Source organism: Catharus ustulatus, chromosome Z (genome assembly GCF_009819885.2).
Source record: "Catharus ustulatus isolate bCatUst1 chromosome Z, bCatUst1.pri.v2, whole genome shotgun sequence".
In the NCBI taxonomy this organism is placed as follows: domain Eukaryota; kingdom Metazoa; phylum Chordata; class Aves; order Passeriformes; family Turdidae; genus Catharus; species Catharus ustulatus.
Genome location: NC_046262.2, coordinates 809,248 through 824,626, shown reverse-complemented (window position 1 = coordinate 824,626; position 15,379 = coordinate 809,248). Strand labels below are relative to the sequence as shown.

Sequence of the window (15,379 nt, the reverse complement as noted above, 5' to 3'; positions counted from 1 at the left end):
CTCTTTCCAGCTTCTCCTGCTGGTTTTGCTGCTGGGTTCTTGCCCCACGATCTCCCTGTTTTTTCCTGAGCCACTCCTGGTGTCCCCAGAGCCCAGCCCGTGGGTCTGGGGGTCACAAGAGGAGGGGACACCAGGGCAGGGTGACCCCAGCACAGAGCACACCCAGTGCAGAGCATCCCTTGTTCAGAGATGAGCAGTTTGTTTGTGCTCACCATGAGTTTGGGGGGCTTGGAAGTGCTCTGCAGGCCTGTGGATGTGGAATTTGTGGATATGGCATGGATAATGTTTGTACTTGGCAATCCTAGAGACCATTTCCACCCTTAATGGTTCCCTGGACAGCTTCTCCTGCTGGGGTCAGGCTGGTTTTGCTGCTGGATTCTTGCCCCAGGATCTCCCTGTTTTTCCTGAGCCATGCCTGGTGTCCCCAGAGCCCAGCCCGTGGGTCTGGGGGTCACAGGGAGGGGGGACACCAGGGCAGGGTGACCCCAGCACAGAGCACACACGGCATAGAGCATCCCTTGTTCTTCAGAGACGAGCAGTTTGTGCTCACCATGAGTTTGGGGGGCTTGGAAGTGCTCTGCAGACCTGTGGATGTGGTTTTTGTGGATGTGGAATGGTTAAAGTTTGTACTTGGCAATCCTAGAGACCATTTCCACCCTTAATGGTTCCCTGGACAGTTTCTCCTGCTGGGGTCAGGCTGGTTTTGCTGCTGAGTTCTTGCCCCACAATCTCCCTGTTTTTTCCTGAGCCACTCCTGGTGTCCCCAGAGCTCAGCCCGTGAGTCTGGGGGTCACAAGAGGAGGGGACACCAGGGCAGGGTGACCCCAGCACAGAGCACACCCAGTGCAGCCCATCCCTTGTTCTTGGAGATGAGCGGTTTGTTTGTGCTCACCATGAGTTTGGGGGGCTTGGAAATGCTCTGCAGCCCTGTGCACGTGAAATTTGTGGATGTGGCGTGGTTAAAGGTGGTTAAAGTTTGTACTTGGTGATCCTGGAGACCTTTCCAAGCCTCTTCTGCTCTCTTTCCAGCTTCTCCTGCTGGTTTTGCTGCTGGGTTCTTGCCCCACGATCTCTCTGTTTTATTCTGAGCCACTCCTGGTGTCCCCAGAGCACAGCCCGTGGGTCTGGGGGTCACAGGAAGGGGGGACACCAGGGCAGGGTGACCCCAGCACAGAGCACACCCGGTGCAGAGCATCCCTTGTTCTTCAGAGATGAGCAGTTTGTTTGTGCTCACCAAGAGTTTGGGGAGCTTGGAAGTGCTCTGCAGGCCTGTGGATGTGGAATTTGTGGATGTGGCATGGTTAAAGGTGGTTAAAGTTTGTACTTGGTGATCCTGGAGACCTTTCCAAGTCTCTTCTGCTCTCTTTCCAGATTCTTCTGCTGGGGTTGGGCTGGTTTTGCATCTCTCTGTTTCTCCTGAGCCACTTCTGGTGTCCCCAGAGCATAGCCTGTGGGTCTGGGGGTCACAAGAGGAGGGGACACCAGGGCAGGGTGACCCCAGCACAGAGCACACCCGGTGCAGCATCCCTTGTTCTTCAGAGATGAGCGGTTTGTTTGTGCTCACCATGAGTTTGGGGGGCTTGGAAGTGCTCCGCAGGCCTGTGTACGTGGAATTTGTGGATATGATGTGGTTAATGTTCATACTTGGTGATCCTGGAGACCTTTCCAAGTCTTTTCTGCTCTCTTTCCAGCTTCTCCTGCTGGTTTTGCTGCTGGGTTCTTGCCCCACAATCTCTGTTTTATCCTGAGCCACTCCTGGTGTCCCCCAAGTGAGTCTGGGGGTCACAGGAAGGGGGGACACGCACCCCCAGCCCTGTGGCCACCTCCTGGGTGAGCTGGGAGGACACAAGGCAGGCAGCCAGGCACAGGGTCTGTGGGGAGGGAGCAGAGCAGAGCAGAGCTCGGCGTGCCCGTGGGGCGCTCTGCAGGGCTGGGCACCAGGAGCTGCATTTATTGATGCAATAATTGGATTTCAGCCTTGCAGCGCTCGCTGGCAAAGAGCAGCAGGAGCCTCGTCCTTGTTTCCTGCTGTGGCTAAAGCCTGGGGGGGTTTCCTGCAGGAAAAGACCAGGCAGGGCTTCAGCAAGCCATGGGACACTGGGACAGGCACGGGGGATGTCTGGGAGGAGTGCTGGGCTGAGAGAGGTGGGGAGGAAATGTCAGAGCTACCCAAAATGGGGAAACTGTGCCAGCTCTACAGCCCTGCACGAGTGGGCAAGCCAGAGCCCTGGCTGCCCTCACATTGCTCTGGTTGCCCCCAGAGGGGCTCTGGTTGCCCCCAGAGGGGCTCTGGTTGCCCTCTCAGTGACTCTGGTTGCCCTCTCAGTGACTCTGGTTGCCCTCTCAGTGACTCTGGTTGCCCTCTCAGGGCTCTGGTTGCCCTCCCAGTGACTCTGGTTGCCCTCAAAGGGACTCTGGTTGCCCTCTCTGTGACTCTGGTTGCCCTCTCAGTGGCTCTGGTTGCCCTCCCATGGCTCTGGTTGCCCTCCCATGGCTCTGGTTGCCCTCTCAGTGGCTCTGGTTGCCCTCTTAGTGACTCTGGTTGCCCTCTCAGAGCTCTGGTTGCCCTCTCAGGGCTCTGGTTGCCCTCACATTGCTCTGGTTGCCCTCACATTGCTCTGGTTGCCCTCTCAGGGCTCTGGTTGCCCTCTCAGTGACTCTGGTTGCCCTCTCAGTGACTCTGGTTGCCCTCTCGGTGACTCTGGTTGCCCTCCCAGTGGCTCTGGTTGCCCTCTCAGGGCTCTGGTTGCCCTCTCAGTGACTCTGGTTGCCCTCAAAGGGACTCTGGTTGCCCTCAAAGGGACTCTGGTTGCCCTCAAAGGGACTCTGGTCGCCCTCTCAGAGCTCTGGTTGCCCTCTCAGGGCTCTGGGTGCCCTCTCAGTGACTCTGGTTGCCCTCTCAGGGCTCTGGTTGCCCTCTCAGTGACTCTGGTTGCCCTCAAAGGGACTCTGGTCGCCCTCTCAGAGCTCTGGTTGCCCTCTCAGGGCTCTGGTTGCCCTCTCAGTGACTCTGGTTGCCCTCAAAGGGACTCTGGTTGCCCTCTCAGTGACTCTGGTTGCCCTCAAAGGGACTCTGGTTGCCCTCTCAGTGACTCTGGTTGCCCTCTCAGGGCTCTGGTTGCCCTCTCAGTGACTCTGGTTGCCCTCAAAGGGACTCTGGTTGCCCTCTCAGTGACTCTGGTTGCCCTCAAAGGGACTCTGGTTGCCCTCTCAGGGCTCTGGTTGCCCTCTCAGTGACTCTGGTTGCCCTCTCAGTGACTCTGGTTGCCCTCAAAGGGACTCTGGTTGCCCTCACAGTGACTCTGGTTGCCCTCTCAGTGACTCTGGTTGCCCTCTCAGTGGCTCTGGTTGCCCTCTCAGTAGCTCTGGTTGCCCTCCCATGGCTCTGGTTGCCCTCTCAGTGACTCTGGTTGCCCTCTCAGTGGCTCTGGTTGCCCTCTCAGTAGCTCTGGTTGCCCTCTCAGTGACTCTGGTTGCCCTCTCAGGGCTCTGGTTGCCCTCCCAGTGGCTCTGGTTGCCCTCTCAGTGACTCTGGTTGCCCTCTCAGTGACTCTGGTTGCCCTCTCAGTGACTCTGGTTGCCCCCAGAGGGGCTCTGGTTGCCCTCTCAGGCTCTGGTTGCCCTCACAGTGACTCTGGTTGCCCCCAGAGGGGCTCTGGTTGCCCTCACATTGCTCTGGTTGCCCTCCCAGTGGCTCTGGTTGCCCTCTCAGGGCTCTGGTTGCCCTCTCAAAGCTCTGGTCACTGTTTGGGCAACCAGAGTCACTGGGAGGGCCATCAGAGCTCTGAGAGGATGCCAATTATAAAACCCCCACATCTGTGCAGAGGCAGCTGCTGCCCCTGGTGAAAAAACAAATGAGAGGTGAATTGAAATTTTTTTCACAACGCTGTGAGGTTAGCTAAGCAGACAAACCATTTATTCATGATCTTTCTCCACTCTGAGTTTGGTTGTGCATTTCTGTAATTGTTGCATGCTCTTATGTATGGATGCTGAATAGATAGAAAGATCCATGCAGCACATTTTATCAAAATATTTGTGTTTATGTACTGACAAAACAAAATCAGCTACTTTTATTCAACACTTTTATTCAAACTAGTGATTCTAACTTTATCACCCAAATTTGGAAGCCTTCTCCCAGGCCTCAAGACAAAAGCAGTTATTTTGGGGGTCAGTGTCAGAAAGCACAGAAAATTCAAAACTCCCGGGGTTCCAACAGGAAAGGGGCTGGGAATAAAGTTATCCCTGAGACCCCTTGGAGCCGGTGTCCCAGCTGCCAGCACAGCCCCTGTGAGCCCACCAGCAGCCCGAGCACCTCGGGTTTATCCTCCCTGCATGCCGCTTTTGCTTTGTGTAGCCACAAATTCTGTTTTGAGCTGCTGGCCGTGCTCTGCTGCAGCTGTGCTGAGGCTCACTCTGAGTTTGGCTCCACTGGTGAAAAGGGGCTCTGGTCTGAATTTCCACATTTCCATTTTCCAAATCCCGACCCTGCTGCTGCCTCATTACAGCCACGGCCAGGGCACAGACTGGGGCTGCTGGTGGCGTTTCCTCGGGGCTCCTGGTGGGCTGGGGTGGTTTGGAGAGTGGGAAAGGCAGGGAAATGTGGCCTCAGGTGGAGGCTGGCCAGCCTGGTCCGGGGGGTTTGCTGTTGCCTTGGAGGCAGAGAGAGAACAGATACAGAGGTCAGCCGGAGAATCCCAGAGTGGTTTGGGTTGGAAGGAACTTTGGGGTCATCCAATTCCATCCCTGCAATGGCAGGGACACCTTCCACTGTCCCAGGCTGCTCCAAGCCCTGTCCAGCCTGGCCTTGGGCACTCCAGGGATCGAGGGGCAGCCACAGCTGCTCTGGGAAACCTGCACCAAGAATTCCTTCCCAATATCCCATCCAGCCCTGCCCTCTGGCACTGGAAGCCATTGCCTGTGTCCTGTCCCTGCATGCCTTGTCCCCAGTCCCTGTGCAGCTCTCCTGGAGCCCCTTCAGGCCCTGCCAGGGGCTCTGAGCTCTCCCTGGAGCCTTCTCTTGTGCAGGGGAGCAGCCCCAGCTGTGCCAGCCTGGCTCCAGAGCAGAGGGGCTCCAGCCCTGCAGCATCTCCATGGCAGAATCCCTTCCCTTGGTCTGCCTCTCTCCCTCTCCAGTGGGATCCTGCTGCCTTCTGGTCCCCCCAAATACAGCTCATTTTGTTTTCCAGCAGCTTTTCAGAGAGAGGGATGTGGCCAGGAGGGTCAGGACAGGGCTCCAGGGCCCTGCTTTGGGGTGGACTCTGCAGGAGCTGCAGCGGGGCCAGCTCAGCTGGGGACTGAGACACAGCCAGCAGCACCACAAAGAATAAAAACAGCGCTCCCTCTTCCCTTTCCACCCCCCCCTCGCATGTTGTGCTTTCCCTTTCAGTGCTTCTAGAGCTCTACTAATTATTAATAATTAGGCTGACGAGGCAGAGCTTGGTTTCTTTCCATTGCGTCTGGGGGAAGCCAAGGAGCTCGGTGTGAATCCTCGTACCTGGGCTCTGAGTGGGTCTGAGCGGTTCTGGGTGGTTCTGGTTGGTTCTGAGAAGTTCTGGGTGGTTCTGGGTGGCTCTGAGCAGTTCTGGATGGTTCTGAGTGGTTCCAGGTGGTTCTGGGTGCCTCTGGGTGGTTCTGGTTGGTTCTGAGTGGCTCTAGGTGGCTCTAGGTGCTTCTGGTTGGTTCTGAGAAGTTCTGGGTGGTTCTGAGTGGCTCTGGGTGGTTCTGAGCAGCTCTGGGTGCCTCTGAGTGGTTCGAGGTGGTTCTGGGCGCCTCTGGTTGGTTCTGAGTGGCTCTGGGTGGCTCTGGATGGCTCTGGGTGTCTCTTGGTGGTTCTGGGTGGTTCTGAGCAGCTCTGAGTGGTTCTGAGCAGCTCTGAGTGGTTCTGGGTAGCTCTTAGTGGTTCTGGGTGGTTCTGAGTGTCTCTTGGTGGTTCTGTGTGGTTCCAGGTGGTTCTGGGTGCCTCTAGGTGGTTCTGGGTGGCTCTGAGCAGTTCTGGGTGGTTCTGGTTGGTTCTGAGCAGCTCTGGGTGTCTCTAGGTGGTTCTGTGTGGTTCCAGGTGGTTCTGGGAGGCTCTGCGTGGTTCCAGGTGGTTCTGGGTGGCTCTGAGTACTTCTGGATGGCTCTGAGTGGTTCTGAGCAGTTCCAGGTGGTTCTGGGTGGTTCCAGGTGGTTCTGAGTGGCTCTGAGTGTTTCCAGGTGGCTCTGAGTAGTTCTGGATGGCTCTGAGTGGTTCTGAGCAGTTCCAGGTGGTTCTGGGTGGCTCTGAGTGGTTCCAGGTGGTTCTGGGTGGTTCTGTGTGGTTCCAGGTTGTTCTGGGTGGCTCTGAGTGGCTCTGAGCAGTTCCAGGTGGTTCTGGGTGGTTCCAGGTGGTTCTGGGTGGCTCTGAGTGTCTCTTCGTGGTTCTGGGTGGTTCTGGGTGGTTCTGGGTGGTTGTGATTGGTTCTGAGCAGCTCTGGGTGGTTCTTAGTGGTTCTGGGTGTCTCTTGGTGGTTCTGTGTGGTTCCAGGTGGTTCTGAGTGGCTCTGAGTAGTTCTGAGTGGTTCTGGGTGATTGTCAGTGGCTCTGGGTGGTTCTGAGCAGTACTGGGTGGCTCTGTGTGGTTCCAGGTGGTTCTGGGTGGTTCTGCGTGGTTCCAGGTGGTTCTGGGTCGCTCTGAGTAGTTCTGAGTAGCTCTGAGTGGTTCCATGTGGTTCCAGGTGGTTCTGGGTGTCTCTTGGTGGTTCCAGGTGGCTCTGAGTGGTTCTGAGCAGCTCTAGGTGGTTCTGAGTGGTTCCATGTGGTTCCAGGTGATTCTGGGTGTCTCTGAGTGCCGGGGCCGAGGCGAGGCACAGAGATACCTCTCAAACCCACCCTGTTAAAGCACGCCGATCCCAGCCCTGTTTTCAGCTTTCACCACCAGCAGATGATTTTCGTTCCTTTTATTTTTCCCTTCCTCTCCCAGAGACCTCCAGCACAGAGCGGATCTCTCGACAGGCTCAGGTGTTCCCCCACGAGTGAGGAGCCCCAGAGCTGCTGCTGCAGCCCCGTCACCTCCCGGTGCTCCCTTTCCCTGCCCTCACCCCTCCAGCACGGGATGCTCTCTCCCTGCAGACCCTCAGGATTTATCCCCATCTGTTTTTCCGCCCTGCTTTGGGGCTCAGAGGCGAGCCCGCCCCGCTCCCTGCCAGCCCCAGCCGCTCTCCCTGCTCAGCCCTTGCGTGCGAAAGGCAGCATTAGATAATTGCGGGCTGGAAGGAGGCTGTGATTAATTATCGGTGCTTGCCGGCTGCTGGCAGATGCTCCTCGCAGGGCATCCCTGCATCCCCCAGCCCGGGATGCTCCTGTGTTTCACCCCGGGCTGGCCCAAATTTTTAAAAAATTTATTTTATTTTTAAAAAATTTATTTTATTTTAAAAAATTTATTTTATTTTTAAAAATTTATTTTATTTTCTTTTTAAAAATTCTTTTCTTTTCTTTTCTTTTTTTAAAATATTATATTTTATGTAATTTAATTTTTAAATTTTTGGTTTTTTTATTTTTATTTTATTTGTAAATAGTATTTTATTTTCTAAAAAATTATTTTATATTATTTCATCTAATTTAATTTTAAAATATTTTATTTTCTTTTATTTTAATTTTTAAAAATTAATTTATATTATTTAATCTAATTTAATTTTATTTTAAAACTTTTTATTTTACTTTTTTTTAAATTTTATTTTATTTTATTAAAAACTTATTTTATTTTATTTTATCTAATTTAATTTCATTTTAAAATATTTTATTTTATTATTTAAAAAAATATTTTATATTTAATATAATTTAATTTCATTTTAAAACTTTTTATTTTACTTTATTTTTAAATTTTATTTTATTTAAAAACTATTTTACATTATTTCATTTAATTTAAATTTAATTTAATTTAAAAACTTTTTATTTTACTTCCTTTTCTTTTAAAATTTTATTTTATTTAATTTTATTGAAAACTTATTTTATTTTACTTTATCTAATTTAATTTAATTTTAAAATATTTTATGGTAGTTTTAAAAATTTATTTTATATTTCATCTAATTTAATTTCATTTTAAAACTTTTTATTTTACTATATTTAAAATTTTTATTTTATTTAAAATTATTTTAATTTAATTTAAAAATATTTTATTTTATTTTTAAAAATTATAATATTTCATCTAATTTAATTTTAAAACTTTTTATTTTACTTTATTTTTAAGTTTTATTTTATTTAAAAATGATTTTATTTCATCTTTAATTTAATTTTAAAATATTTTATTTTATTTTATTTCTTCTTATTTTATTTTATTTTATTTTATTTTATTTTATTTTATTTATTTTTTTTTTAATTAAAATAAATAAATTAAAATTAGGCTCGGGGCTGTTTGGGGCCAGGGTCGGGCACAGCTCAGGGACACCTGGAGGGAGCCCCTGCTCCTTCTGTTCCATCAAACTGACAGCACAGGGTTAAAAATGTTCCTAAAATCATGGAACTGTGCACAGCAGATTCAGAAACAGAGGTTGGGGCTGGTACCCTTTATTGGATCATGTGAAACTGTGGAATCACCATGAGATAAATAACGTGATTACTAAATGTAATAATTGTTTGGTGAATTGAATATATTGTAATAAGAATCATGAGAAGCGATGTAGTGGTAACAAGAGTCATGAGGAGGGATGTTTGGGGAGCTGATGGATATCACAAGAATTTATGTTTGGATAAGATCAATGTATCCAATAGAACAATATGGGTTTAATAATGATTCTATAATTACATAACAAAAAGGGTGTAAAAACCTGTCCCTCTGTGGAGTCAGGTTTGGGTTTGCACCCCTGACTCCTAACAAAACCACAGGGAAGCTCCAAGCGCTCCGAGGGTCCTGAGCTGTCTTTTCCCAAAACCTCGTGCCCCCCTCTGCACGGTCACATCAACGATTGAGAGAGATACCAACTCCAAATCCGAATTTACTGTGAGCTGCACACACTTCCAGGAAGGATAGGAATGTTTCACTGCGCTCATTGGCTTGAGCATCACACGAACTTTACATTTCTACTCAGTTAAATCTTCTCTCCTGTCAGCTAGCTCTTGATCCAACCTTCAGAGCTCTGTTTGCTCTTGCCAAATTGCCTGTGCCGAGTGAATCCACAGTGCTATCAGAGTTACCACATGGTCACCTGCCACCAGAAAATGGTATTTTGTCGGGAAAATCCCCCAAAAACTGGGATGCTCATCCTCATTCCACTGCTCACCCAGCTCCTGTTGGCTCCACACTCACCTGCTCCAGCTCATTCATGCCTTAGTGGGTGAGAAAACACCTTTTATGTCCCTCATATATAAATATATATACATTTACCTGCTCAGTCTCAGTTTCAGAGAGGAGCGGGGATGGCACCCCCGGGCTGCTGCTGATGTTTGCTGTGGGACCTGAGCTCAGGGGGTGTCACATCCTCGCTGAAAAGCTCCCTGGCCCTCTCAGCTGCCTGGCAGGCAGGGTTTGGACCCTCATTTCTGTTTTTCCAGCTGTTTTTGCCCCGTGGTTTGCACAGGCAGTCGCACATGTGACACACTGCTCAGCCACTGCAAATTGCCCCTTAACATTTTCAAGCAAATTTTTAAAAAAGGAGGAAAAAAAAATAAAAAGAGGCAGCAAAGAGGGAAGTAGGAGTTGCAGTTCTCTTACAAATGGAAAAGGGAAAATTAAGCAGCTGAAAAATGCTGGTGGTGCTGTGTGGGGATAACTGATGATTCTGTGAAAGGTCACAGTTTTGCTCATGGTTATCCTGCAGTGAGCTGTGACGTGGGCAGGGCATGGGCGTCACGTAAGTTCTCTCTTCCTCTTCTCTTCTCTTCTCTTCTCTTCTCTTCTCTTCTCTTCTCTTCTCTTCTCTTCTCTTCTCTTCTCTTCTCTTCTCTTCTCTTCTCTTCTCTTCTCTTCTCTTCTCTTCTCTTCTCTTCTCTTCTCTTCTCTTCTCTTCTCTTCTCTTCTCTTCCCTTCCCTTCCCTTCCCTTCCCTTCCCTTCCCTCCCCTCCCCTCCCCTCCCCTCCCCTCCCCTCCCCTCCCCTCCCCTCCCCTCCCCTCCCCTCCCCTCCCAGCAGTGACCAGGCTGTGGGGCACAGGGAGCTCCTCAGGATGCTGTAGCCATCAGGCTTGGCTCCAGCTGGGAAGCTGGACCTGCAAACCTGGAAGCTCTCCAAGCTCTCTGACAGCCACAAACTGAGTTTTGTTTAAATCTCAGGGAAAAGAGCCCTTCTGCTCTGGGCTGTGCTTCTCTGTGCTGCTTGGTGGTTCCTCACCCAGTTTAGAACATTTTATTTCTCTCTGTGTCCCCAGATTTATCGTTGCCCTGTGTGGTTTGAAGCAGCGGGCTCAGAGCGAGACGCCCTCCTCAGGAACCCGTAAATAATAATGAGGGGCTTGGTTTCCAACAACATCCCTGACCTGGAGGCGCTGGGGCTGTGCCGGCTTTTCCAGTGAGGAGGGCGCGGAGGCGGGGAGGGCGCGATGGCCGAGAAGTGCGACTGCCTGGCCAGCATGTACGGCTACGACCTGGGCTGCCGCTTCGTGAACTTCCGCCCGCTGGGCTTCGGGGCCAACGGGCTGGTGCTGTCGGCGCTGGACAGCCGCAGCTGCCGCAAGGTGGCCGTGAAGAAGCTGACGCTGGGCGACGCGCGCAGCATGAAGCACGCCTTCCGCGAGATCAAGATCATCCGCCGCCTGGACCACGAGAACATCGTCAAGGTCTACGAGGTGCTGGGCCCCAAGGGCGCCAACCTGCGCGGGGACTTGTTCAAGTTCAACATGGTGTACATCGTGCAGGAGTACATGGAGACGGACCTGGCGCGGCTGCTGGAGCAGGGCAAGCTGGCCGAGGAGCACGCCAAGCTCTTCATGTACCAGCTGCTGCGCGGGCTCAAGTACATCCACTCGGCCAACGTCCTGCACCGCGACCTCAAGCCCGCCAACATCTTCATCAGCACCGAGGATCTGGTGCTGAAGATCGGCGACTTCGGCCTGGCCAGGATTGTGGACCAGCACTACTCGCACAAGGTAGACCGTGGGCTTGTAGGGTGATGTGCTCAAGCTGGAAAATTGGGTTGGATATTAGGAAAAAGGTTATCATTAGAAGAGTGATGAAGTAGTGGAATTGGAGAGGGTGGAGTCACCATCCCTGGATGGGTTTAAAGAAAGATTGGATGTGGCACTCGGTGCTGTGGTTTAGTCGAGGTGTTTGGGCTGGGTTGGACTTGATGATCTTGAAGGTCTCTTCCAACCCAGTGATTGATTCTGTGAATTCTGTGAATTCTGTGAATTCTGTGAATTCTGTGAGTGTGACTGGGCCATGGTGGGTCTTCCAGGGGGAACTTGAGCCCCTCTGGGTGGCCCAAAGGGTGGTCACTGCTGGTGGCCTCTATGCCCCAGGCCGTCCATGGAATCACAGTTTGGGTGGGAAGGGAACCTTCAAAGCTCGTTCAGTCCAAGCCCTCAGCAGCAAGCAGGGACACCTTCCACTGGCTGGGGCTGCTCAGAACCCTGTCCAGCCTGGCCTTCAATGTTTTCTGGGCATAGCCCATGCACTGAGCTCTGCCTGAATCCCCAGGGCTCTGCAGGGAGGGCAGGGGAAGGGTCTGAGTGCCCTTCAGCTGCATCCTGTGGGTTTATTGTGTATCTCAAACCCATGCTCAGGTATTTTGTTCTGTCTCAGCAGTGGACTGTGGGGAGGGGTGTGACTAAGCTCTGTGTTCCTTGCCCTGCTGCTGTCAAAAAGCACAAGCTGCTGGGAGCACTTGGGGAGGGGACCTGGCATGTCCACACCCCCTCTGCTGGGCTTTGTCCTCGCTTGGGTGCCAACCAGCTTCCTAAAAACCCAATTTCGCCTTAATTACATTCATTTAACATGGGGGGAGAGGAGTGGGTCTTTGACACGCGGTCAAACCCTTTCATCTGAGGTGGGGATCCAAATGACACGTTGAATTCTTTGCTGTTCGGCACTTAGTGTATCATGAAGCAATAATAATGTGAGTGACCGGGGCAGCCTGCAGCGCTGACAGCAGCGTGGGAGGGAGGGAGGGAGCCCGGGATAATGGGTGAGAAGGCTCTGTACCGCACGCCCCTGATGCTAATGGATCCTGAGCAGAGCTGCAGATGTGAAACGCAGGTTGCCTTCCAGGCTGGGCTCCTGAGCAGCAGAGGAACGTGGTAGAGGCTCTGTCTGGATGTTCCCGGCAGAAAGCAAAGCCACTGCGTGGTCTGCAGCTGGGTTCTGGTTAAAGCCACTCTTTGGTGTTGTGAGATGAGATAAAATCTGTGTTCTCGAGCTGGGTGTGTGAGGCTGGGGTCCCCCATGTGCCCGTACCAAGGTTTAAATGCACTTTGCATTTACCAGTGGGTTCCTGCCCACTGCTCTGTGAAGGGAGGCATGGAAGGGGAGGCAGCAGAGGATGGCAGAAAGAAAATCTCATGGTGCTGAGCTGATTTGGTCAGGATAGGAATCTGGGCTGTGGGGAGAAACAGAGCCTGAGGAAAAGGAATGAGGTTGCAGGAAGCAAGCACGGGGTCCCTGTCGCTCTCCCTGCCCTTTCTGTGCTCCCTTCCTCACTCATTATTTATGGCCCAGCTCAGGAAGAGGCTCCTGGCTTTTCAGACGTGTGATTTGTCTGTTTAAAGTCAGGTAACTCCCAGAGAAACCCCTGCAAACAAGGCAGGCTACATGAGCACAGGAAGTCCCTGAGCTGAGGAGCGTCCTGTTGTCAAGGACTGTGGGATCAGGGTCGGAGTCATCTGTTCGTGTCTGCTGGAGAATTGCTGTTATTTCTGAGCAATTCTCTGTTGCCTCAATAACAGCCAGCGCATGGAAGGAGCTGTCAGGGGCTGCAGCCCCGTGTTGGTGTTTAATTCTGCCAGATGCCATTGCACCAGCATCCTCCAGCTCCTCGTGGAGTGGGAGGCTGGAGCAGCAGTGCGAAAATACCCCTCTGAGTGTGCAGGGAGAGCTGGGTGCTGCTCCAGAGCAGAGCTGAAAACAGCAGATAATGCCAGTTTTTGGTGGTTCCTGGCCTGAGCAGGGCTGTGTTTGCCAGAGCTGGGTGCCAGGGCCTGCAGGGGTACAGCAGGAGGGCTGGCTGGGTTGTGGGTCAGCCCTGCCTTTGATGTCCAGCACTTCTGGATGGCTCGGAAAAATCAATTCTTCCCCTGTTTCCCTTTCAAGCTCTGCTCTCCTCCGAGGCTCACACGGATTTATGAGCTCTGTGGCTGTGCTCTGGCAGGAGGCAGCAGCAGGAGGCAGAGCAGTGGAGTATCCACCCCAGGGCTGCCCTGGTGCCTTAGAATTCGTGGTTTTGCCTTGGCTTTTGTGTTTTTCAAATCCTGTACTGCCTTAGTGGATAGATCTGAACTCCACATAGAGTGTTAGCTAACTGTCTTCACATTTTGGTCAGAAACTCAAGAACACCCTCTGCCTCAGGCCCTGAAAAGTATAAACAGAATGAACTGAGGGGAAACAAACTGGAGGTAAATTATGTACTTCATTACCTGAAGCTGTAATTGGGGAATTAACCCCTGATATGCGCATAGACCAAATTTATAACTGTGTGAAAAACTCATGACCATCGTCCACCTTGGGTGTATCCTCTGAGAGGCTTCTGACTGCCCAGGGTGTACCTGTTGAAGGCCTACAATAATTATCCACTTTATTACCTTGGATTTTTTAAATTTATTTTAATTTTTTATTGTATTTTAAGCACGTGGATTATTTTTTTTCTCTTACCGTGTTTTGTGTCTGGAATATGCTTACACTAATGGCTGGGCTCTGCTAACACAAAAGATTGCAGGCTCTGTGGTGTTATTTGTCTCAAAGGTCACATCTCTTCTGACCTGATGTTTCTCAAACCCCAAACCGTCCTGCTGAGTGTTGAAATGGCAAATAAGAACCACGCTGGATTGTGAGCAGAATTTTAAACATGGCTTAGAATACACATAGCACCTGAATAATAGCCCTTGCCTGGCTAGATGTCTTGTTTATGTGGCTTTGATCAGGCAAACCTTGAGCTGGGATAACACAGTGGGAATGGGAGAATTCCCCAGCTCTGGGAGATGCTGAGCTGGGATAACACGGTGGGAATGGGAGAATTCCCCAGCTCTGGGAGATGCTGAGCTGGGATAACGTGGTGGGAATGGGAGAATTCCCCAGCTCTGGGAGATGCTGGATTAGGATAACACGGTGGGAATGGGAGAATTCCCCAGCTCTGGGAGATGCTGGATTAGGATAACGTGGTGGGAATGGGAGAATTCCCCAGCTCTGGGAGACGTCATGAGGCTCAGCGAGAAGCTGGCCTCCCCAGCTCAGATGCAGAGCAGTTTTGGCTTTGTTTTTCCCACAGTTTGGCTGGTTTTCCTGCTCAGATTCCTTCCTCTGCGTGGTGAGAGCGTCGTGGGGACATCTTTTTTTCTGAAACTTCTCCACAGTGAACGAACTAGATTTCCAGCTGCCAAGGTCATGTCCATATATGGGTGTGCAGCTTCCCAGGCTGCTCAGAGCTGGGGTGATCGGAGCCCTGTCTCAGATACACGAGGTTCTAAAGCTCAGGCACTGACACACGTCTCTTTAGGGCACAGAGAATCAGGTGTAGCAGGAGAGAAGCCTCAGGACATGACCCTGTTAATCCATCTCTCTCTCTCACCCTGTATCTTCTCCAAAGCTCTCAGCACCCAACTGTGCAGGCTCCTCTCTTTTCCATCACCATGCTCTTTATCCCTGGGAGTTCATCTCTCTCATGGCTGTTTGCGGTTTGAGCACCTAGCCCTGAACCTCGGTGCCCAAAAGGGGAGTGAAGGAGCGTTGGACATGAAAAAAGAGCATTCCCAGCATCCATGAGGAGAACAATGAGGTTATTTTCCTGGTGCAGAACAGGGAAAGCTGGGAATTTCCTGTCCATAAATCTTCATTCCCTCGGTGAATCCATCCATTCCCCATCCATCCATCATCCATCCATCCATCCATCCATCCATCCATCCATCCATCCATCATCCATCATCCATACATTCATCATCCATCCATCCATCATCCATCCATCATCCATACATCCGTCCATTATCCATCCATCATCCATCATCCATCAGTCATCCATCCATCATCCATCATCTATCATCCATCATCAATCTGTCATCCATCCATCATCCATCATCCATCCATCATCCATCCATCATCCATCCATCCATCCATCCATCCATCCATCATCCATCATCCATACATCCATCCATCATCCACCCATTATCCATCCATCATCCATCCATCCATCATCCAACATCCATTATCCTACATCCATCCATCCATCATCCATCCATCGTCCATCCATCATCCGTCATCCATCATCCATCATTCATCCATCCATCATC

At 51.0% G+C, this 15,379-nt stretch overlaps 1 protein-coding gene across 3 annotated transcripts in view; it reads left to right on the top strand.

Annotated features, from left to right (window-relative positions):
* Positions 1–15,379, top strand: part of MAPK4 (mitogen-activated protein kinase 4) — a 60,298-nt gene that overhangs the window by 20,252 nt on the left and 24,667 nt on the right. For 2 of the 3 annotated variants that reach the window (XM_033085836.1, XM_033085837.2), the window contains exon 2: positions 10,319–11,035. In XM_033085836.1, the coding sequence (XP_032941727.1) occupies positions 10,490–11,035 (546 nt within the window). In that variant the 5' untranslated portion in view covers positions 10,319–10,489. Of the gene's footprint in view, positions 1–8,739; positions 9,291–10,318; positions 11,036–15,379 lie in introns of those variants that run through there. The other variant, XM_033085838.2, reaches the window with a different exon arrangement.